This window comes from Chiroxiphia lanceolata, chromosome 3, assembly GCF_009829145.1.
Source record: "Chiroxiphia lanceolata isolate bChiLan1 chromosome 3, bChiLan1.pri, whole genome shotgun sequence".
Taxonomy (NCBI): Eukaryota; Metazoa; Chordata; class Aves; order Passeriformes; family Pipridae; genus Chiroxiphia; species Chiroxiphia lanceolata.
Window position 1 is genome coordinate 116,366,944 of NC_045639.1, and position 23,571 is coordinate 116,390,514.

Below are 23,571 nucleotides of genomic sequence, written 5' to 3' on the forward strand. Positions count from 1 at the left end.
TTTCGTTTTTGTTTCTTTTCGACTTTTTTTTGTTTTCGTCGTTTGTTTCGCTTTTTTGTGGTTTTTGTTTTGTTTTTCAATAGGCTAAAGCTGACCCTTGGAAATTCAGGAGAGGACACCGACCCCTTTCGCTCGGGGAGACGTGTGCTGGGTTCCCGTCGGGCTGCGAAATCCCGTCTCTCTTCTGGGTGCTGACTCTTCTCTCATTCCGTGTGTTCACTTCTCTTGGCGTGGATGGGTTTGTTTCCGACTCGCTCCGTGTGTCACCAGTTCCTGCCCGTCTCTAAACGCAGGCAAAGTATTCCTTCAGGGGCGCGAAGAGGTGGCGGATCACCGGCACGCTCCAGGACCTGCCGAGCAGTCTCTGCCGGGCCAGGCGGCTCATGTTGGACACGTCCGTGTAGTGCACCGGGAAGCCGAAGACCCTGCGGGACACGGGAGGGGACAGGAGGGGTCAGGGCTGCGGGTGGGACACGGCGCCGTGCCCCCAGAGCCCCCCGGAGCCCCCGGTACCTCTCCATCTCCGTGCACCACAGGATGTCCTCCTTCTCGTTCATGAACACGGGGAAGTGCTGGTCCTTGCCCTGCTTGATGGAGTTGGAGCGAGTGGTGATGGTTCGCACTTTGCTGAACTGCAAGAGGCACAGGCTGGTCACGCTGGGGGTGGGATGAAGCCCCCTGACACGCTGGAGCCCCCCCCAACACTGGGTGCCCACAGGCACAGGCTCATCACACTGAGAGGTGGGACAGAGCCCCTGACCCACTGACTGGGCACTCACAAGCAGGCAACTCCCATCACTCTACAGTGCCACCACTGTGTCCCTCCTCCACCCCCATGGGATCCCTCTGCACCCCCAGGAGCCTGGGACCACTAGGGACCACTGCCAGGGACCACTGCCCATCCCCTTGGTCCTCACCCCCCCATTGCTCACCCCCGGCTGACCTTTGCTATCCTGCCGTGCTCCAGGCACTCCTGCAGCTCCAGCTTATCGTTGACGGTGGAGGCGAGTGGCCTGAGGGGGGAGAGATGGTGGGCAGAGGGTGGCAGTGTCCCCAGACTGTCCCCCCGTGGGTGCAGGGCAGGTCTCCAGATGGGGTTTGTGGGGGGCACAGGGTGGCCACGGCTGTTTTGGGGGGGCTGTGACAGGCAATGGCCACCACAGCCACCATCTAGGAGGGACACAAAGGGCAGCTTAGTGCCAGCCCTCCAGCACGAGGGAGCAGGGACACGACCAGTCCCCTCCAAGGGGACACCACGCTGGATTTTTGGGGTGTGCCATCCCTTCTTTGTGAGACTCTTGCTCTCCCAGCACTGACTGGGGTCAGGGGACCCCCAGGGCCATGTCAGGGGTGGGGGAGGACCCAGAGGTGCAACCTGCCCACCCTCCCGGAGTTGGGGGGCTCTCACCAACCTGTTCATCCCGGGCAGGTTCCCCCAGAAGTACCGTGCCCGGTGCGCTGCAGACACTTCTTTGGCATCAATCATGACAGGGTTGGACTGCAGGAGGGGGAGAGGGGGGTCAGCGGGGCTCGGCAGCCCCTCGTGGTGAGGACAGGACCCCGGGGGGCCCAGGGGCTGGATGGGGGTGACCCCAGGCACGCACTGACCTCCAGGAAGCGCGAGATGTCCCTCTTGTCGCTCACCCCCATGGCCACCACGTTCTCGAAGAGCCAGAAGAAGGGCCGGTCGTCGCCCTCCTTGGGCCGGGCTTCGTGGAGCAGGCGGTAGAACTCGAAGAAGAGGCGCCCAGTGCCCTCTGAGAGGAGAGAGGAGGGGGCCAGGGTCAGGGTGGGGGGCCCGTGTCAGCCCTAGGGGGCCGGCAGTGGGGTCCAGCCCCAGCCCCGTGGACACATTCCTACCATAGAGCCCCTTCCTGGCCGGGTTGACGATGGAGAGGTCGTTGCAGGGGCTCCCCCCGATCACCAGGTCGAAGGGGCCCCACTCCTGTATCTGTAAGAGGAAGAGGAGACCCCTGGTGAGCCGGGCACTGCCATGGCCTGGGGGACACAGGGGGTGGTGGTGGCCAAGCTCCCAGCGGGATCAGAGAATCATGGAATGTCCTGAGCAGGAAGGGACTCATGAGGATTATCAGTCCAAGTCCTGGCCCTGCACAGACACCCCAACAATCCCACCCTGTCCATCAGAGCATTGTCCCTGAGCTTTGGTGCTGTGCCCACTGACCTGGGGAGCCTTTTCAGTGCCCAGACGCCCTCTGAGGGAAGAACCTTTTCCTGAGATCCCACCTGACCCTGCCCTGGCACAGCTCCAGCCCTTCCCTCAAGTCCTGCCACTGGTCACTGAGAGCAGAGGTCGGTGCTGCCCCTCAGGAGGGAGCTGCAGGTCCCTGAGGTCTGTCCTCAGCGTCCTGAGGACGAAGGACCAGCCCCACGTGGGGACAGGGGTGTCTGGGGGGTCCCAGGGGCCCGCAGGGTCGGGACAGGACGTACGTGTTTCTGGGTGACGTTGCGGACGTCCCCGACGTACATGATCTTGCCCTGGTGCCTCACCATGCCCACGGTGATGGAGTCCTCGCACACCTCGGAGGCGATGTACCTGTCCACCTGGATGCCCAGGTCCTTCAGCACCAGCAGCCCTGTGGGAGCAGCACGGGGTGGGTGACGGGGATGGATGATGGGCCCCACCCCTCCCACCATCCCTGGGCCATCCCCCTTCTCCTGGATCCCCACCGGTGTGGATCCCCAGGGCACAGCAGACTGGCACAGGAGGGGCTGCCCACGGGGACACCCACCCGGAGCATCCCACAGATGCTGGCTGACTATGGGGTGCAGGCAGGCTGCTCCCCCGTCCCCCAATCCCAAACACACCCCAGGAGTGTGCCAGGGACCCCCCACCCACCTGTGGCGATGCCGTCGAAGAGCGAGAGCACCCGGATGGGCTTCCTCTTCTCGGCCGGCACGGGCGGGTACACCTTCGGTGGGTCCTGAGGGCCACACGGGGGTCAGGGGGCTGGGGGGCAGCAGGGAGGGGGGCTGGGGGGAGGGAGGGGGTCACTCACAAACTCCTGGTCGTGGTTGTTGGCGAAGAACATCTGGAGGCGCGAGGGCCAGTCCTCCCGCCGCCGCAGCAGCCCGTACACGCCCTTGTGGCCGCACATGTAGCAGTTCCAGGGGTCCTCCTTGATGGCCGCCTGCGCCGCCCCCGGGCCCACCAGCAGGTCCACGCACTCCACGCAGAAGCACCTGGCACAGGGGGGAGCCGGGGTCAGTGGTGGGGCTCGTGCCAGGGCGGTGGCACCACCACGATCTACCCAGCTCCACTGCAGGGCTGGGGCATCACGAGCACCTCCCAGCTCCATGCTGGGACTGCCAGAGCTTCTCCCAGCCCTACAGCAGGGCCAGAGCACCAAAAAACCTTCCCCAACCTCATGCAAGGACCAGGGCACCAACAGAACCTTTCCAGCCCCAAACCAGGACTGGCATCACCCAATTCCCATGGCTGGACTGGCATCACCAAAACCCCACACAGGGCTGAGGCACCACCAAAACCTCCCCAGTCCCACACCTGCTCTGGCATCACCCAAAACCCCACAGTACAACCACCAAAACTGAAACCTCCCCATCTCTATGCCAAGACTGTGACATCACCAAAATCTGCCAGTCCCACACCAGGACTGGCATCACCCAAATCCCATGCCAGGACTGGGGCATCACCAAAACTTCCCTCAACCCCACAAACCAGGACCAGGGCACCACCAACACTTCCTCAGCCCCATGCTAGGACTGGGGCATCACCAGAACTCCCCGGCTCTGTGCTGGTACTGGGGCATGGCCAAAACTCCCCTCTAGTCCCACACTGAGACCAAGGCATCACCGAAACCTCCCAGCCCCACACCTGCACTGGCAGCACCAAAACCCTATGGCAAAACCTTGGCATCACTGAAACCTCTCCAGCCCCACACTGGGACTGCAGCATCACCCAAACACCCCAGTCCCAAAACAGCACTGGCATCACCAAAAGATCATGGCAGGCCTGTGGCACCACCAAAACCTCCCCACCCTCATACTGGGACACCACAAGGCATCCCAGCCCCAAGCCAGGACTGGTATCCCTGAATTTCCACACCAAGCCTGTGGCATCACCAAAACCTTGCACCAGGACTGCAGCACCACCAAAACCTCTCCATGCTCACACCGACACTGTGGCATCACTGAAACTCCCCAGCCCAGTCCCTTACTGAGACTGGGACATCACCAAAACACCCCAGGACTGACACCACCAAAACCTCCCCAGCCTCGTGCCTGACACGACTGGGGCACCAGAGAAAGCTCCTCAGCTGCACACCAGGACCGTGGCACCCCTAAACCCTCCCCAGTTCCACACCAGGACCGTGGCACCCCTAAACCCTCCCCAGTTCCACACCAGGACCGTGGCACCCCTAAACCCTCCCCAGTTCCACACCAGGACCGTGGTACCCCTAAACCCTCCCCAGTTCCACACCAGGACCGTGGCACCCCTGAACTCTCCCCAGCTCCACACCAGGACTGGTGTGGCACCCCTGAACCCTCCCCAGTTCCACACCAGGATCGTGGCACCCCTGAACCCTCCCCGGCTCCACACCAGGATCGTGGCACCCCTGAACCCTCCCCGGCTCCACACCAGGATCGTGGCACCCCTGAACCCTCCCCAGTTCCACACCAGGACCGTGGCACCCCTGAACCCTCCCCAGTTCCACACCAGGACCGTGGCACTCCTGAACCCTCCCCAGCTCCACAGCAGGACTGGTGTGGCACCAGTTGGCACTCCCAACCCCCCGAGGCCCCGCACCTGCAGCAGTTGTTGTTCCCACACATGAGGACCTCGCGGCCGCCGCAGCAGATGGTGCAGTAGGACTGGTACCCGTCGTCGTCGTACTGGTACGCGCACTCCAGGAAGCAGTTCTGGGGACAATCGGGGTCTCACCACAGCCCTGGGGGCTCCAGGGACCCCACGGACCCCGGGATGGGGCCGGGCACCCCACAAGACCCCTGGGCAGGGGTTGGGGCCTGGCACCACACCGTACCTTGCAGTTTTGGCACATCCCCCCGATGAACAGAGGGTGCTCCAGGGTCACGTTGAGGCTCCCGCAGGAGATGCAGATGTCTGAGGGGGGCAGGAGGAGTGATGTCACCCCCAGCACCCCACACTGGGACAGCCTGGTGTGGGGGGTATCCTGATCCTGACCCCCTGTCACCCCCTGTACATGCTACCCCATGTCAGGGTCACGCTGGAGCTGGGAACAAACCCTGGGGACAGCAGGAATGGCTCCCATTGTCCTCCTTTTCCCCATCCTGCACCCCAACAGCCCCAGCCCCAGGGAGTGTCCTGGGGTCCCTGCCACCACCCAGGGTGGGCCACCACAATGTCACAGCTGCTGTCCCTGCTGCCAGGCAGGCCAAGGGGTGGGACAAGTTCACACTCAACCCCTTGGGAGTCCCCTCTGCTCTGCTCTGGGGTGCCCAGGCAGGGAGGCACCCTCAGCCCAACCCACCCCACGGGGTCAGGAGCTGCCCCAGCCCCACACTCACCTTCGATGTTCCTGCACTTCTGCCGGACCTCGTACACCAACCGCTCTGGGGGGAGAGGGGGGTCAGGGAGGGGACCCTGTGGCAGGGGGTGAAGGGGGGGGACCCCCAGGAGCAGCTCCCAGCCCTCCAGCCCCCCCCTCCCACTGAACACGGCCAAACCAAGCCCCGCAGAGGGGGGTGGGCCCAGGAGCACCCCCAGCCCGGTACCTCGTGTGCGCTCGTCGATGATCTCCTTCACCTTGGGCTTCTCCTGGGTTGTGCTTTTGCGGGGTTTTTTGGCGGGCGGGGGCGGGGCGTAGGCGGCAGCCTCGGGCTCGACCCACATCTCCGTGTAAACTTCTTTGTAGGGGTTCCGCTCCTCTGCGGGGCCGGGGGGGCCGTCAGGGGGGTCCCCTCAGCAGGGTCCCACCAGTAGGGTCCCGGCCCCACAGCCCATCCCGGGGATGTATCCCCCAGAAGCCCTAGGTGGGTCCTCACCCCACAGCCCCCCCTCACCTTCGGGGGGCTCCAGCCCCTTGGGGCCCGAGGGCTGGAAGCCGCCCAGGGCCCACTCGATCATCTGCTTGTTCTGGATCTCCACCACCTTGGACGTGTCCGTCTCGTCGTTCTCGGGGCACGCAGGGAAGATCTTCCCAGCCCGGCTGCTGGCCACCTGCCCGGGGGGTCCACGTGTCACCCACCCACAGCCCCTCCCAGCTGTTCCTGCACTGCCCAGCCAGGGACCCCCAGCTCCAAAGAGACTGACACAGTAAGAGACCCCCAAGAGAGACCCCCAGCACTGCCAAGAGACCCCCCAAAAGCCAGACCCTCCAAGTACCCCCCACAGGGCCTTCAGCAACTCCCCCAGAGTCCCCCATAATCCTCCCAGCCCCCCGACAGCCCCCTGCACACCCCTGGCTGGCACAAGTGGTTCCCAGACACCCCTAAAACCTCTTTTGGGGGTCCCCCAGATCCCCCACTCTTTTAGGAGACCCCCAGGGTGCCGGAGGGGAGACAGGGCCAGGTCCTGGCAGGGTGTGGAGGCAGCTGCTGCCCCCATGGATGGAGAACTGTTGTCCCCCCACCCTGGCAGTGCCAGGGGCCAGTGCCCCCCGCGGTGTCCCCCCCGCTCACCTGCAGCACCTCGTAGATGGCCTTGCGGTACATGGGCTGTTTGTTGTAGGTGGCCTGGTGGAAGGCGCTGGCGAAGGAGCTCAGGGGGAGCAGCTTCTCCACACACACCTGGGGACAGGACGCGGCCGTGGGGACACGCGGGGACACGCGGGGAGGGGACCGTGCCGCCCCCCGGCTCCCCGGGGGCCACTTACCACCGAGAACTTGCCGTCCCCGAACCACATGACCCAGCGGGTGCCCTCGGCCGCGCGGCTCCGGCCCGTCATCCACCAGGACACGATGCGCCCGGGCCACCAGGAGAACCCGCGCAGCTTCCCCCACACCAGCTCCCCGATGCCGAACCCGCGCCCGTCCTGGGGGACACGCGGGGGTCAGGGGGGGCACACGGGGGTCTGCGCCCCGCTGCCCCCCCGCCCTGCCCGGCCCTGCCCTCACCTCGTACTCGGGCTCGTCGTCGGCGGATTTGGAGGTGTTCTTGTCGCCCGCGTCGGCCACCGCGGGCTCGGGGGTGGTGGCCACGCTGGGCGAGGCGGGGTCGGTGGGCTGCTGGGGGGCGGGCGGGGGGCTCGCCTCCTCCTCCTTCTGCGCCTCGGCCCGCGCCGGCTCCTCCACCACGTTCATCACGGCGATCACCTTCGCCTTCTTCTCCGCCTGCGGGAGGGGCGGGTGAGGGCATCGCCCCCGGGACCCGGGCGGGGGTCGGGCCATCGCCCCCCGTAGCCCGGCACACGGGGGGTGCCCTGGGGCTGCCCAGATCCTCCCCAGCCCTTCACACGGGCCTGGCACCCCCCGGAGGGACCCCCCGGCCACAGCCGCCATCGCCCCCCGCCGGGTTTGGGGGCCTCGGGGGCTCCCCTGCCCAGGCCCCCGCTGACCCCCAGCCCCGCCCCACAGGGGTCGTGACCCCCCCGCCCCCAGAACAGTCCCCGCACGCTCTGCCTGCCCCGGACACGGCCCCCCGCGATCCATCCCGGTATCCCCGGTACTAATCCCGGGACCCCCCGGGCCCATCGTGGCCCATGTCACCCTCTCGGGGTCCCCCCTCGGACCCCCCGGCCCCGGTCACGTACCCGCAGAGACCGGGGGAGAGCCGGGGCGGAACGCGCGGAGCCGGAACGCGCGGGCCCGGCCGGGCCGGTGCGGGTCAGCCCGGCGGCCCTTTGTCTGGGCTCCGGGTCACGTGGTGCGTCCCGGCCCGGCTGGTTGGCTGACGGGGGGGGCGCGCGCCGGGGGCACGGACCGGACCGGACCCGAGAGGAGCCGAACGGGCCCGAAAGGACCCGAACGGTACCGAAAGAACCCGAACAAGAACGAAGGGACCCGAGCGGCACCGAAAGGGCCCGAACGGTCCCCGGGCCGACCCGAAGGGTCCCGAGCGAAGCCGAAGGGCCCCGAGCGGAGCCGAAGGGCCCCGAGCGGCTCAGCCCGGTGCCAGTGTCCCGGTGTCGGTGTCCCGGTGTCCCCCCGGCCCGCTGCCGCTCGCCCCTGCCCCGCTGTCCCCCGGTCCCGGCCCGTCCCTCCCGGCACTCACGGGCCCGCGGCCGCGCTCCGGTCCGAGCTGGGCTGCGCCTCCCGCCGCGGGGCCGCTCCCGCCGCCTTTTGTGCCGGGGCCGCGGCCCCCCGGCCTTTGTGCGGAGCGCCGGCACGGGGCGGGGGCGGCGGCGCCCCGGGGGCCTCGCCCCGCACGGAGGGAGCCGCCCCCGCCCCCCGCACCAGTGTCCCCAGTGCCGCCAGTTTGGGGACTGGGGGGGGAACCGCGCTGGCACCGGCCCCGCTGCACCAGTTCGGACCAGTACGGGCACCAGGCTGAGCGCACATCACCCAGTTCGGACCAGTACGGGCACCGGGCTGAGCGCACATCGCCCAGTTCGGACCAGTACGGGCACCGGGCTGAGCGCACATCACCCAGTTCGGACCAGTACGGGCACCGGGCTGAGCGCACATCGCCCAGTTCGGACCAGTACGGGCACCGGGCTGAGCGGACATCGCCCAGTTAGGACCAGTACGGGCACCGGGCTGAACGCACATTGCCCAGTTCAGACCAATACAGACAAGGCGCCGGGGCTGCGCTGCCCAGTTCAGCCCAGTGCAAACACTGGTCCGGGGTCACACGGCCCAGTTCATCAGCCCAGTGTGGACACTGGTCTGGGGCTGCACCGCCCAGTTCAGCCCAGCACAGACACCGGCCTGGGACTGGCACCGGCACCGCTGCCCCAGTTCAGCCCAGTATGGATGGGACACACCTGGGACCCTGCACCCCAGGACAGGCCCTGCCACCCTCCCACCAGCCTGGGGGACACCCGAGGGTCCCCACTGTCCCCGGGGGTCCCTGAGGGCCCCCACTGTCCCTGGGGGTCCCACAGCATGGTGGCTCCAGGACCCCTTTGTGTGCAGAGAGGGACAAAGGGGCCGATGGTGTCACCACGGAGGGGCCCTGCCCTGCCTGGGGGTCCCCGGGCCACTGCCTTGCCCAGGGACCCCGAGGGACCCCAAGCACGTCTGCACCCCAGTGCCACCTCTGGGTGTCCCCCGGGGGACAGTGGGGGGACAGGGCTGAGTCTGTGACCCCCCCCAGGTGACAGCAGAGACACCCCAGAGCAACAAAAGCTGCTTTGGGGACCTGGGATGTTTTGGGCCAGAGGACACAAGGTGAGTGACAGTGACGCTGGCAGTGTCCCAGGGCAGGGTCCCAGCAGGGCCTGGTGCCCCCCCTCTCCCTGCTCTGCCCTGGAGGGGAGATAGGAAATGTCCCATTGCCGGTCGTTAAGGGACATTGGACAATTATCCAACTGATCCCTGCCCTGGGGTCACGGGCAGCTCGGCCTGCCCTGTCCTCATCTCCATCTCCATGCCCAACCCCATCTCCTGCCCCACCCCCATCCTTATCTCCATCTTCATTCCATCCTGATTCCCACCCCCATTCCCCATCCCACCCCCATCCCCATGGCTGGCACAGGGTGGGGGGTCCCTGCTGGGGGGGTCCCAGCACAGACAGCTGAGGGCCAGCACCAGATCCTGCATGTCCCTGTCCCCAGCACCAGACCCTGCATGTCCCTGTCCCCAGTGCCAGGCCCTGGATGTCCCTTTCTCCACAGTGGCCCTGCATGTCCCTGTCCCCAGCACCAGACCCTGCATGTCCCTGTCCCCAGTGCCAGGCCCTGGATGTCCCTTTCTCCACAGTGGCCCTGCATGTCCCTGTCCCCAGTGCCAGGCCCTGCCCATCGCCATCACCGAGGTGCTGGTGAGCCACAGCCATGGCCCTCAGAGGCTGCACGGATGAGGAAGAGGAGGGAAGGTTGGAATGGGCTGGGCTGTCCCACCACCTGAGCTGAGACGCCCCCAGACAGCGGGGGGGGTGTCCCCAAACTGGGGCACGGGTGGTGGGTGGCACAGTGGGGGCAGCCCTGGCACTGGGGATGAGGAGGGGCCTTGCCTGGCCACTGGGCCACCAAAAACACAGCCCAAAGGTGACCAATGACAGGTTTGGGATCCCCCACGTTTTGGGGACCCCTACAGCTTGGGGACCTTCACCCAGAAGAATCTGCCAGTGCCCAAGGGCTCCAGTGTGGTGTGATGAGGCAGGGCTGGCACCAGGCATTGGGGGGCTGTTCCTGGGGACCCCTTCCAGGAAGAGGGAAGGGGTCATGCCCTGTGCCCTGTGGGCACAGCTGTCCCTTGTGCCCCATGAGGACATTGTGGCTGTGTCAGCCATTCCCTGCGTCCCTTGGGAACATCGTGGCCATATCAGCTGTACCCCGTGTCCCATGGGGACACTGTGGCTGTGCCAGCTGTGCCCTGTGCCCCATGGGATGGCCTGGCCACAGCAGCCACGTCCAGTGGGATGCCCTGACTGTGCCAGTCTCTCCTGTCCCTGTGTGGTGCCAGTGACACCGGCACGAGGGGACACATTGCCAGGGAGACTCATCTGGCAGAGGGGGACAACACTGAGGACGGGGTGAGGGGGTGCAGTGGGGACCCCGCAGAGCCCCTGCCCTGGCACCCCCCGAGCAGCCACCGCGGCCACCCCGGGCCTGTGCCGGGCTCCTGCCGCCAGGCCCAGCTGCGTCACGCGCTGGTTCCCCGGGAAACCGGCAGGAACGGGCGGCACATCCCGGCACATCCCGCGGGAGGACGACGGGCTCTGCTGCCCACGGCTGTGAGGGTGGCCCCGGGGGCACACGGGGAAAGAAGAGGGGTCCTGCCGTGGCCGTGGCACCAAAGCCGGGTGCGGGCTGGGCAGTGGCAGCGCCAGGAGCAGGGAGCACCCGCTCCACCAGCCCCACGGCCTGGCAAAGCCGAGGTGCCCCGAGTGCCCACACGAGCCCCCCGCGTGTGCCAACCACCCCTCACACGCCCGGTCACCCCCAGCCCAGTGCTCTGTGCCGTCACCACTGCCCTGATTTGCCGGGGGAGCCCTGGAGCCCAGCGGCCACCCCGGAGTTGGGGTGCTGGGACCGCACGGTGCCCACCCCGACCACGCGGTGCCCACCCCGCGCCGGTGCCGGCCCTCACCTCCCGCTTCCAGCGCGCCAGCCACTCGTCCCGCTTCCTCTTGCTGATGTAGTAGGGATCCCCGGCCTGGAAGGTGTGTCGCTGCATCGGCCGCTGCCGCAGGCTCGACTCCCAGCCCAGGCCCCCCCGGAGCCGCCCGCGAGAGCCCTGTGCCAGAGAGAGCAGGGTCAGGGCACTGGGGTGGCAGCGTGCTGGGAGCTGCAGGAATGGTGTGGGGGACAGAGCAGGGTCAGGGCACTGGGGTGGCAGCGTGCTGGGAGCTGCAGGAATGGTGTGGGGGACAGAGTGGGGCTGCACGGGGGGCTGCAGGGGGACACCCACTTCTGCGTGACGGAGATGGGCAGGAGGGGCACCACCTGCCTGGGCACACACGTGCACGTGGACACACGCTCTGGCCATGTGTGCACCAGCACCTGGATGCCCAGAGATTGGATACTGGGGAGAGATTCTTCCCTGTGAGGGTGGGGAGGCCCTGGCACAGGTTGCCCAGAGAAGCTGTGGCTGCCCCTGGATCCCTGGAAGTGTCCAAGGCCAGGCTGGATGGGGCTTGGAGCAACCTGGGCTAGTGGGAGGTGTCCCTGCCCATGGCAGGGGGTGGAATGGGATGGGATTTAAGGTCCCTTCCAGCCCAAACCAGTTTGGGATTCAATGCTCTGGATGGCACAGCACCAGACACCTTGCCATGGCCAGCTGCACCTTGGTGGGCACTGCTGACGCTATCCAGTCATGGATCCACCCCAGAGCAGATCCAACACACTGTGTGGGCACCTGGGGGAGGAGCGGGGTCAGCCTGGGCCAGCACCATCCCACACAGGGGCATCACTGGCCTGGCACATCCTGGTGCCACCTGGTCCCCAGCACAGCAGCAGGAGCTGCCCAGTGCCCAGCTGTGTTGGGGCACAGGAACCTGAGACCCCCATCCCGTGGGGACCCTGTCCCTGATGCTACCACTCCCTGCCGAGGGAGTGAGGAGAGATTTGTGCATGAGCACAGGGAGCACTGTGCTGGCCAGTGGGCTGTGGGGCCGTGCCCCTCTCCTGGGGTGGGCCGTGGGGCTGTGCCCATCTCCTGGGGTGGGCTGTGGGGCCATGCCCATCTCCTGGGGTGGGCTGTGGGGCTGTGCCCATCTCCTGGGGTGGGCTGTGGGGCCGTGCCCCTCTCCTAGGGTGGGCTGTGGGGCCATGCCCATCTCCTGGGGTGGGCCGTGGGGCCGTGCCCCTCTCCTTGGGGTGGGCCGTGGGGCCGTGCCCCTCTCCTGGGGTGGGCTGTGGGGCCGTGCCCCTCTCCTGGGATGGGCTGTGGGGCCATGCCCATCTCCTGAGGTGGGCTGTGGGGCCGTGCCCATCTCCTGGGATGGGCTGTGGGGCTGTGCCTGTCTCCTGGGGTGGGCTGTGGGGCCATGCCCATCTCCTGGGGTGGGCCGTGGGGCTGTGCCCCTCTCCTGGGGTGGGCTGTGGGGCCGTACCCCTCTCCTGGGATGGGCTGTGGGGCCATGCCTGTCTCCTGGGTGCAGCCCCGTGGGGTCCAGCCCCAGGCCATACTTGCCTCCATTTTCAGGGTGTCGAAGTTGTTTTCCTCCTTCTCGTCCTTGCCTGCACACAGAACAGAGAGCGGCCGTGAGCGGGGGCTGTGGGGCTGTGGGGTTGGGACCCCGTGGGGAGATGGGCCCACCCGGGACCCCCCAGCCCATCCAGGGCCCGCCCTGTGCCGGGGACGGGCACCCCCGGCTGACACACCGGGCTGGGCTGTGCTCCCGGGCGGACCTGTGCCGGCACGGAGCCGCCGGTCCTGCCCCCGGCCGGGGGTTTGGGGGTCCGGGGCAGTGACCCCCCCGGGCGGGCAGGGGAAGCGGCCCCGCTGCTTCCTGTGCTCTCGGCACATCCGCGCCGCAGGTTCTGCCGAGGCGCTGCCAGGAAAGCGGCTAAAAATAACCACGGGCGGGCGTTGGGGGGTGTGAACCGCCCGCACCCCCAGGGCCGGGGCTGTGGGAGCAGAGGGGGGAGCACGAGGGGTGCAGGGGGGGCTCCCACCCGCTCCCAGCGTCCCTCGGTGCCTCGTCCTGGCTGCTGGGCACCCACCGCCCCGGCACAGACCCCCGGGTGTCCCCCAGCCCTACGTGACACCGGGACAGTCCCCCCCAGCCGGCACACGGGGATGCAGCAGGACACTGGGGGACAGTGAGGGACAGCAAAGGACACTGCGGGATGCTGGGGGACACTGCAGGACACTGAGGGACAGTAAGGGACACTGTGGGATGCTGGGGGACACTGCAGGACACTGAGGGACAGTAAGGGTCACTGCGGGACCCTGGGGGACACTGCAGGACACTGAGGGACAGTAAGGGACACTGCGGGACCCTGGGGGACACTGCAGGACACTGGGAGACTGTGGGGGACACTGTGGGACATTGCAGGATACTGGGGGATGGCAGAGGACACTGCAGGATACTGCAGGACAATCAGGAACACTGCGGGGTACTGAGGGGCAGTAGGGGACACTGAAGAACACTGGGGGACAGCAAGGAACACTGGGGGACACTGGGGGACACTGGGGGACACTGCAGGACGCTTGGGGACAGGGAGAGACACTGGAGAACAGGAGCCTTTCCATCTCCATGCTGGGGGTTGGACTGTGTGTGTGCCCCAGGGGTGCCTGGGCATCCCGTGCTTCCATGGCGATCTCAGGTAGGGAAACTGAGGCACGGGAGAGGAGACGTGGCCTGTTCCAAGATGCTGGTCCCCTCTGTCACTGGGGCTGGTCAAACTGGGGCAATGACCAGCGTGGGGACTGCCCGTGGCTGCGGCTTGTGCTGAGCACAGGATGCTCAGGGAGCCCTGTCCGGGCGGGAGGAGCAGGGGAGGGTCCGGCAGGGGCCGAGCCCGGCGCTGTGAGCTCGGCAAAGGCGCGGCCGGAGCGCTGGAAATGGCTCCTGGGGGAGGGAGCGAGAGCCGGGTGGCGTCACAGCCCCCCTGGGCCCTCCTGGCGACCACCGGGAACCGCTCGGACACCACCCCCGGCCCCCACAGCGGTGTGCGGCTCCGCCCGGCACCGGGGTGGCCCCACGGCCACGGCCCACCCTGCTCCCCCCGATCCCGGCTCCGGCTGCGGCGCTCCCGCGGCTGCGCCTCGTGACTGCGGCAGCATCTGCAGCGCAGCTCATCCATCCCTGCCTGTCTCAGCCATCCCAGCCTCTCCCAGCTCCATCCCTGCCTGCCTCAGCCATCCCAGCCTCTCCCAGCTCCATCCCTGCCTGCCTCAGCCATCCCAGCCTCTCCCAGCTCCATCCCTGCCTGCCTCAGCCATCCCAGCCTCTCCCAGCTCCATCCCTGCCTGCCTCATCCCTCCCAGCTTGCCTCAGCCATCCCAGCCTCTCTCAGCTCCATCCCTGCCTGCCTCATCCATCCCAGCCTCTCCCAGCTCCATCCCTGCCTCAGCCATCCCTGCCTGCCTCATCCCTCCCAGCCTCGCCCCTCTCCATCTCAGCCTCTCCCAGCTCCATCCCAGCTGTTCCTCACCCCCATCCCTGGCTCAGCCTGGTGGGCAGTCGGTCTCTGCTGATCTGGCTTGGGAAGCCCCTGAGCACCAGAGCTGGGAACCCTGAGGAGAGCGTCCCAGGTCCAGAAGGACCCTCCGGGCTCCGGCCCATGCCGTGGCCCCTGGTCCTGTCCCTGGGCACCCCTGGGAGCGCCTGGCTCACCTCCAGGCACCTCCCTGCAGGTGCCACAGCCCCGGATCCCCCGAGCCCGCTCTGCTCCCAGCTGAGCAGCCCCGGCCCCGCAGCCTTTCCCCAGCACAGGCACTCCTGCCCTGCAGCACCGCGGGGCCCTCGCTGGGCTCTCCCCAGCCCGGCCCTGTCCCTCGTGTCCTGGGGAGCTACAGCTGGGCCCCACGCTCCGGGCTGGCCTCACCCCACTTGGGTACCTCCCGATGCAGCCCAGGAACCCCCAGGACCCCCAGGCCCTCCTGTGCAGAGCTGCCCCCCAGCCGGGTGCTGGGGATGACCCTCAGTGCAGTGTCGATCCCTCCATCCCCCCTGCTTCCCGGCACCAGAGCTGGCACGGCCTTGGCACTGCAGTCCCAGGACAGGGAATGTGCCCTCTGTGCCCCTGGCACGTGCAGGGCTGCCATGCAGCGTGGGCAGACACACCAGGGTGGTCTCACATGCAGGCAGGGACCCACGGACACCACACCGGGGTGGTTTCACACGTGGGCAGGGATGCCCTGGCACCACAGGGCACGAGGAGCAGCATCCCCGTTCCTGCCGTCGGAAAGGGTGACGGAGGGCGACGGGATGAACGTGCGGGCGCAGCCCCAGCTCAGACCTGCTGTCCCCACCCCAAATCCCGCGTGGCACTGGGGGCTCAGCCCTCGCTCCTCCTCCTGTGGCCGTGCTCCCCAGCCCGGAGCGGGGCCGGGGGGAGCCCCCAACGCCGAGCTCTTACTTTTCTCTGTGGCCTCCAGGAGTTTCCTCCTCCCGCGTTTCTTCTGGGGGTCGGAAGGGGCCAGCTCACCCTCATCGGCCGGGGCGTCCAGGCCCTCCTTGGGGGTGCAGCGGCCGTTCTCCAGCGCCCGGCCGGTCTCTCCGTCGGGAATGCTCTCCGTGTCGTCCTCCTCGGGCCGGCCGCCCTTGGGGCTCGCGCCGCCCTCCTCCGCGTCCCCCTCCACGTCCCCGTTGGGCAGCGGCTCGGCGGGACTGGCCTCCGGGCAGGCCGGGGGGCACTTGGGGACGGCCGCTGTGTCTTTGGGGGTGTCACTGCTTTCCACCTGCCGAGAGGGAGGGGAAGGAGCTCTGGTGGGTGCTGGCAGGGGGGGCACGGCCCCAGTCACATCCCACCCGTGCCCCGAGAGCCACCACCGGGCCCCACGGCAGGAGCTCCTGCATCACCTCGGGGTGACCGGCCCCGTGCAGACCCTGTCCCTGTCCCCCTGGCCTGACTCCACTTCCACACCACAGATGTCACAGCATGAAGGCAATCCCTGGGACTGTAGACCACAGACCCCCCAGACATGGCTCCATAATGCGGCGACAACCTGGGGACATCACGCCAAAAAGTCCAAGTCCCACCTCCTGCATCCCAGAAGTGACAGTTGCCACTGCCTGCCGGGGGGCCGGGGCTGCCATGGCACCCTCGGGACCAGGACACAGTGTCACAGCACCCTCGGGGCCAGGACACATGGCCAAGGAACCCTCAGGACCAGGACATGGTGCTTTCCAAGGAGCAGTGACCACTGCACACTCAGGAGAAGGAGAGATGCTGGGATACTTCCATGGCTGGGACACGTGGCCATGAAACCAGGACACAGGGGTGTGACATGCTGAGAATCAGAGATATTGCCACGGCACCTTTGGAACCAGGATGCAATGCCATGACATCCTCAGGACCAGGACGCATGGATGGGACACCCTCATGACCAGGACACACTGCTGTGTCATCCTGGGGGCCTGGATACACCATCAGGGCACCCTCAGGACCAGGGCAAAATGCCACGGCAATGACAGGACCAGGACACTCCACCATGGCACTCTGAGGATCAGGACACACGGACATGACACCCTCAGGACCAGGACACACTTCCATGGCCTGCTCAGGACCAGGACATGTTACAGCAATACCCTCAGAGCAGGACACAATGACATGGCATCTCAGGACATGGACAGAGGGACAAGACACCCACAGCACCAGGATGGAAGGAGGTGACACCAGGAGGACCTGGATACACCATCATGGCAACTTCAGGACGAGGACACACTGCCACGACACCCTCAGGAAACAGCAGACACGTCCACAGCATCCTCAGGACCAAGACACAAGGATGGGACACCAGGGGGACCTGGATGCACTGCCATGACACTTTGTGACCAGAACACAACACCCCGACCCCCTCAGGGCCAGGCCAGAACGCTGCCTGTGTGTGACAGCGGGGCACGTCATGGGCAGTGCCAACACCACGGGACAGTGCAGCCATCCCTGGCTGGCTGGCACAGTGACAGAGCAGGGACAGAGCAGGGACAGAGGCTGACCATGAGCCCTGGGGGTGGCTGTGCCATCGCTCACGTGTTCCAGCCCTGGCACGTGCCACAGAACAGACCGAGCCGACGGGAGTGCGGGAGACAGCGGAGTCGAGCACGGGACAAGGGCCTGGGGCTGGGGATGGCACCGTGGGACCCTGCCATGCTGCCAGCCCGCAGAGTCACACAGCACAGCATGGCTTGGCATGGCACAGAACAGCACGGCACTGCTCGGCATGGCACAGAACAGCACTGCTCGGCTCAGCACAGCACTGCTTGGCTCAGCACAGCATGGCTCGGCACAGCACAGAACAGCACAGAACAGCATTGCTCGGCTCAGCACAGAACAGCACTGCTTGGCTCAGCATGGCACAGAACAGCATTGCTCGTCTCAGAACAGCACTGCTTGGCTCAGCACAGCACAGCACTGCTCGGCTCGGCAGTGGGAGCAGGAGTCAGAGTGAGAGGCACAGCCCAGCTCAGTGGTTTCCGTGGCCAAGGAGAGTGAAAGTGCTGCTGTGGCTCTGCAGAGCTGCCGCCGGCACAGCCCCGGCAGGGTGGGCATGGCCACCACCACTCGCCAGCCCCTCCAGTTCCGCTGCCACCCCTCTCAGCGCCCTCACAGGGGGTGCAGACCCCCCCATGCCAGGACACCCCATCCCTGGGGCCTGGCTCTCGCTATCCCAGCACCATGGAGCCGCTCAGGTACCGTCCCCCCTGGAGACCCCACACACTGCCATGGGCATGGGGTGCCCACCCTGGTGTCACCCCCAACACCAGCACTGAGCACCCCATGCACAGATACTCACAGGCACTGCTGCTCCCTCCTGGTGCCACCAGTGTCGTCCCGCAGCACAGGAGGGTGCCAGGGTGGCACAGGTGGTGCCAGGGTGGCACAGCGGTGGGGTGGCCACAGGGACCCTCCTGCTTGTGCCCAGCCAACTATTGGTTCCAGGATGCCCCGTTTGGTGGCCGGGTACCAGGGAGGGAACTCTGTTCTGTCGGGGGGCTCGGTGTGCACTGGGGGGCTCGCGGTGCTGCCCCCGGGGCAGGGAGGGGATGCTGAGGCCGAGGCAAAGGCTCGGGAGAGGGGATGGCAGGTGGCAGAGGGGTGTCTTTGCTCCCCAAGGTTCCCCAGATTTGTGCCACAGGGCACAGGACCCCCTCCCCGTGTGCCCGAGGGTCGTGTGCCACTTACCATGGCGCGTCCCCCCGGTGCCGCCCGGACCCCCGGCCCTGCCGCCCGCACAGGCGCCTCCACCACGGCGCTTCCTGCCCGGCCCGGCCCGGCGCTGGCACTGTCACTTCCTCCGCCGCCGGCAGGGAGGGGACGAGGAGGGGCTGGCGAGGGGGTGTTGGGGGCCGGGGGGTGTTGGGGACTAGGGGGACACTCACAGGGTGTCCAGAAGCACCGGCAGCGGCCTCTCCCCGTCCTGGCTGCATCAGGCCCAATCCCCAGGGAGGGCACAGTCCCGCAGGCAGACACCGGTGCCACTGGGAAGGTGGAGGTGTCGTGCCATGCCATGGTGTGGGCACGCCTGGACACGAGCGAGGGCACACACGGGGTTACAGAGACCTTGGTGTGCCCGGCCCAGGGACACGGTGGCTCTGAGGGCCGGACACGACACGGTGAGGGCACGGCTGCCGGGACACCGCGGGGAGGCCTGGGAGCAGCACACGGGGCTGGAACCAGGGACAAGATGGATGCCAGGGAGCAAAGTCCCCGCTGGCCCCACGGTGAGCGGGAGGGGACCTGCCTCCCACCGCGTCCCCCAGCCCGGCACTCCAGCACAGCCAGCTCGCCCTCAGGGGGCCCTGGCTGCCCTCTCCCCAGGGCAGCTTGTGGGGGGTCCCAGCCGCCCCCGGCCCCACTCCCACCTCCGCCTGGGGCTGTATCCTGGACACGGCGCCGAGAACAATCGCAGGGGCTGTGGGGCTTCCCGGGAGGAAATGGGAAGGCCGATGATGTGCTCTGGGTCGGGCGGTGCAGGGACTGGTGGAGGCCCAGCTGCAGGGTTTGGGGGGCCTGTAAGGGTTCAGGGTGGTTGTGGGGGCTCAGGGCAGCTGTGGGGAGCTCAGGCTGGCTGTGAGGTTCAGGGAGGCTGCGGAGGGGCTCAGCCCAGCAGGGGTTGGCAGGATGGGTCCTGGGGGCTCAGCCCAGCAGAGGTTGGCAGGATGGGTCCTGGGGGCTCAGCCCAGCAGGGATTGGCAGGATGGGTCCTGGGGGCTCAGCCCAGCAGAGGTTGGCAGGATGGGTCCTGGGGGCTCAGCCCAGCAGGGATTGGCAGGATGGGTCCTGGGGGCTCAGCCCAGCAGAGGTTGGCAGGATGGGTCCTGGGGGCTCAGCCCAGCAGGGGTTGGCAGGATGGGTCCCGGGGGCTCAGCCCAGCAGGGGTTGGCAGGATGGGTCCCAGGAGCTCAGCAGGGTGGGTGCTGGTGCCCGAGCCACTCCCCTCAGTGCTGCAAGGCTCTTGCAGTGGCACTGGGAATGACTGTCACCACTGGCCATGCGGTGCCACCAGACAATGCCAGGAAGCCGTGCCAGCATGGGGACACGTGGGACATTAAGTCTGGGATGGGACAGGCACAGTGGCCCATTACACAATGTCCTGCCAGGACAGAGACACACAACCCACACAGCACCACAGCCGCCCTGGATGGTCGCCATGCCATGCCATGCCATGCCATGCCATGCCACCCATCCAACACCTGCCTCCTCACACTTCCAGCCCCTCCACAGCCATCCTGGCCAAACCTGGCACCCCAGCTTCCCTACCTGGGTTGGAACCAGACCCCGGGCTCACTGGGCCCTCCGTGGCACCGGCACATCCCGGTGCTGCTGCTCAGACACTGGGCCAGGGAGGTGCAGGGGAAGGGGAGACCAGGACCTACCCCATGGCCTGCTCCCTCCCTGGCTGCCCCGGCGCCCATCCCCATCCCTGAGGAGGGCCGGCGGCCGGAGCCTTCCTGCCCACCCACCCACCCGCTTCCTCCGGCCGCCAGGCCCTGGGAACAAGCGCTGCCTTTCTCCTGCTCCCTCCCCTCCGCTGGGCCCCGGCCAAGGAGGCTGCTCCACCAGGAGCCCGCCAGGCTGAATGGCCCCGTGCCCACCCCACTGCCCCAGGGGTGACACTGGGGAGACACTCCCTGCTGAGGAATGACTGGGGACAGCCCTCAGGGACCCTCGTGCCCATCCCAACCCGGAGCACAGTGGCAGCTCCAGACCGGCAGGGCTGTGCCCGCTCTGCCAGGGGAAGGTGCTGGCAGAGCCACCCATGGCACTACCCGCAGAAGGTGCCAGCCCCAGCTGGGAGTGGGGACACTGGAGCCATGGCTTGGCACTGCACAGCGTGACACAGGTCAGCATGGCATGGCTCAGCATGGCACAGCATGCCCCAGGACAGCGTGGTACAGACTGGCACAGCTCAGGACAGCGTGGCTCAGCGTGGCATGGCACAGCTCACTGACACCACGGCCCCCCCATCCCTGCAGGGCTGCCCCAGCGAGCCCCAGCCTGTTCCCCCTCCAGCCCCCTGTGCCCAAGCCAGGCACACATCCCTGCCCAGGTGTGAGGAGGGTGCTCAGCCCCTCCTGCCATGATCTGCCCACTGGGTCCCTCTGAGGAGGTGCTGCGGACCCCCAGTCAGTCCCCACGGAGCCAGCCCGGTGCCCACCCCACGTGCCAGCTCCCCCCGCCCCACTCCGGCTCCCCTGGCACGGCAGGCTCTCCACAGGGAGGGTATTTTTAGCAGCTCACACCCGGCCGGGGCTTCCCTGGGCTCCTGGCAGTGCCCGGGCCTGGCCATGCCAGCTCCACTCACTTGGCACCGGGAGCCGCCGGCCGATGTGCCGGCACCGGCACGGGGCAGGTGTGTGTGAGCACACGGGGATGGGCACCCACCAGCCAGCTCCGGGCACCCTGGCACTGCCACCACCCCCCACTGTGCCGGGGGGCTCCTGGGGCCGCCAGCTCTGCCGGCCAGAGCCCTCCTGGCTCCCAGGCTCCGGCTGTTCCTGACGACGTTCCCCACTTGTTCCCATGCCAGCATTGTTCTTCCACGGCAGTGGCTCCCCCCGCCCCAGCGTGTACCTCCCGCCCCAGCGGGAGCCCGGCCGTGTCCTCCAGCCCCAGAGCACCCCCATCCATCCCAGGTGAGGCTGGCCCACCTTCCCTGGCCCCCCAGGGATCATCGGGACAGGCATCATAGACCTGGAACTGTCCCAGCACAGGATTAACCCTTTCTACAGCCAGAAACTTTTATAAAAAGGATTTGCAACCTTCTAGGACTGAAGGCGCCTCAGCTCAGTTTGTCCCCCCGGCCCTGCTCATCTCCCCATCCCACTCATCACCCCAGACCCATTTGTCACCCCTCTGTCCCCTCCTGTGGGGATGGGGAGTGGGGACACAGCCTGAGCCTGGGAGATGATGGGTACCTTCCCTCTAGGCCTCCAGCATCCAGAGGAACCTGCTCCTCCTCCTGACACTGAATTCAACAGCTCCCCGATGGCACAGTGACACACCACGGCCCCCACGAGTGTCCCAAGCCCCGGGTGCCCCATCCCTGTGCCTCAGCAGAGCCAGCTGCTGCCCCAAGCCCTGAGCACCCCATCACCCCACAGCTGTGGCCACGGTGTGGCTGGGCTGGGGAGTCAGGAGCTGACTGAGCCCGCCGTGCTGGGGGGTCATTGCCTGCACTGCAGGAGCCGGGGAAGCCGGGGGGGCTCGGCCGAGGCAGGGGCTCCCCTCTCTGTGCCCCGTGGCCCTGGGGTGGGGGTCTGGGGTCCCAGCCCCCAAACACGTGGCGGGGCCTCGAGCAGAGCTGCACTGAGTGGGATGGTCCCACCGGGGGCCACGGGGAGGGGGCAGCGCTGGGGGCCGGGGCAGACACCCCCTCCTGCCGCTCTCGGGGTCCCCTCTGTCCGGGTGCTGTGGCACGGGGGGCGGGTGGCACAGCCCACGGCACACGGGAGCCAAGGTCTCCTGCCACCGCGGCAGCGGGACAAGATGGCCCCACGGGGGGACAACCCCCGACCCCACCTGGCCCCGGTGCCCGTGGCTCACCTGGGCATTCTTGCGCTTCCGCCCGGGCCGCCCCGCTTTCCTCATGGGCGTCCCCGGCTCCTGCTTCTCCTCCTTGCTCGGGTTCTCCTCGGGCTCCTCTTCCCCCTGTGAGCCAGAGACAGAGAGGATGGTTATGCCACCGGGCAGCCCAGGGACGGGCACGGCTCCGCTGCCGCTCGGCACCGGGAGCACTGGCACAGCACCGGCACAGCACCGGCACAGCACCGGCACGGCAGGGGGACAGGTGCCTGCCTGGCAACGTGGGAGCAGTGTGGCATTGCCGGGCCAGCGGCACCAGGACACTTAGAAGGGTGACAGTGGCTCCTACCAGGCTCAGGCTGTGGCGCAGGCCATCGTGGGCTGGGGGTCTCACCAAGTGACTCCCCTGCCTCTGTGCCACTGAGCCACGACTGGCTCAGGGGCGACTGCCCACTGCTGCAACCCACCCGAGCCCTGCTGTGTGGGGCTGGGGGCTCTCACCCCACGGAAAACGGGAGGGGATGCACGGCCCCAATGGCACGGCACATCGCGGGCCTGCAGGCAGCTGTGAAGCTCCCTGGGGACAAGGGACGGCAGCAGGAGCCAGGTACCTTTGGAGCAGGCAGCTGCCAGCTCTGGGGACCAAGCTGTGCCCCGGAGCAGCTGCCAGTGCCCCACAGCCCGTCCCCTCCCCGGTGCTGTGCCCTGGGCCTGGCAGACGCAGGCGCCGGTATGGCGGCGGAGCGGGATGGTGGGCCGGGAAATGAACCTGCTCCCGCAGCAAGGCCGCGGTGGTGCCAAGGACCGCGGCGTGCCGGGGGAACCAGCCCCGCCCGGGGGTCCAGCCCGGCACGGCGGGGGGACGCGGCGGGGCGAGGGGTGCGCGGGGTCCCGGGGGGCGCGGGGCCCGTTTCACCTGAGCCCCAGAAGATCCCGGCGGCAGCAGCCAAGGCAGGAAGAGGCCGCGGAGGGGGAGCAGGGGAAGGAGGAGAGGCCGGCGGGGGGCTGGCGAGGGAGAGGCCGGGGAGGGGATGGGGCTGGCAGCCAGACAGCGCCGGCATCCAGCTGCAGCCGCGCGGCCCCGCACCCCGGCGGGCGCCAGCCCCGAACGCATTCCTGCCCCGCGTCCCCCCGGGCTGGGGCGGCTGCACCACCGGGATGCGGCTGGTATGTCCCCATGGGGCCAACAGGAAGGTCTGCAGGGTCGGGACACACCGTGCCCTGTGGCCAGGGTGCCTCATGGCCATGGTGCCCCATAACCGTGGTGCCCCACAGCTGCAGTACCCCCTGGCCGTGGTGCCCCATAACTGTGATGTCCCATAACCGTGGTGCCCCACAGCCGCAGTACCCCTGGCCGTGGTGTCCCATA

The 23,571-nt window shown here is 67.7% G+C and overlaps 1 protein-coding gene across 2 annotated transcripts in view; it reads right to left on the bottom strand.

Moving 5' to 3' along the window:
* Nucleotides 1-23,571, bottom strand: part of DNMT3A (DNA methyltransferase 3 alpha) — a 26,245-nt gene continuing 2,674 nt past the window's right edge. The window contains exons 2-22 of one of the 2 annotated variants that reach the window (XM_032683201.1): nt 22,224-22,328; nt 15,663-15,915; nt 12,697-12,743; nt 11,152-11,298; nt 7,075-7,290; nt 6,834-6,992; nt 6,640-6,747; nt 6,022-6,178; nt 5,734-5,886; nt 5,527-5,571; nt 5,022-5,101; nt 4,787-4,899; nt 3,018-3,201; nt 2,858-2,942; nt 2,449-2,594; nt 1,861-1,951; nt 1,609-1,757; nt 1,413-1,498; nt 944-1,013; nt 514-632; nt 1-425 (exon numbers count right to left, since the gene is read on the bottom strand). In XM_032683201.1, the coding sequence (XP_032539092.1) occupies nt 284-425; nt 514-632; nt 944-1,013; nt 1,413-1,498; nt 1,609-1,757; nt 1,861-1,951; nt 2,449-2,594; nt 2,858-2,942; nt 3,018-3,201; nt 4,787-4,899; nt 5,022-5,101; nt 5,527-5,571; nt 5,734-5,886; nt 6,022-6,178; nt 6,640-6,747; nt 6,834-6,992; nt 7,075-7,290; nt 11,152-11,298; nt 12,697-12,743; nt 15,663-15,915; nt 22,224-22,328 (2,655 nt within the window). In that variant the 3' untranslated portion in view covers nt 1-283. Of the gene's footprint in view, nt 426-513; nt 633-943; nt 1,014-1,412; nt 1,499-1,608; nt 1,758-1,860; nt 1,952-2,448; nt 2,595-2,857; nt 2,943-3,017; nt 3,202-4,786; nt 4,900-5,021; nt 5,102-5,526; nt 5,572-5,733; nt 5,887-6,021; nt 6,179-6,639; nt 6,748-6,833; nt 6,993-7,074; nt 7,291-11,151; nt 11,299-12,696; nt 12,744-15,593; nt 15,916-22,223; nt 22,329-23,571 lie in introns of both variants that reach the window. The other variant, XM_032683200.1, reaches the window with a different exon arrangement.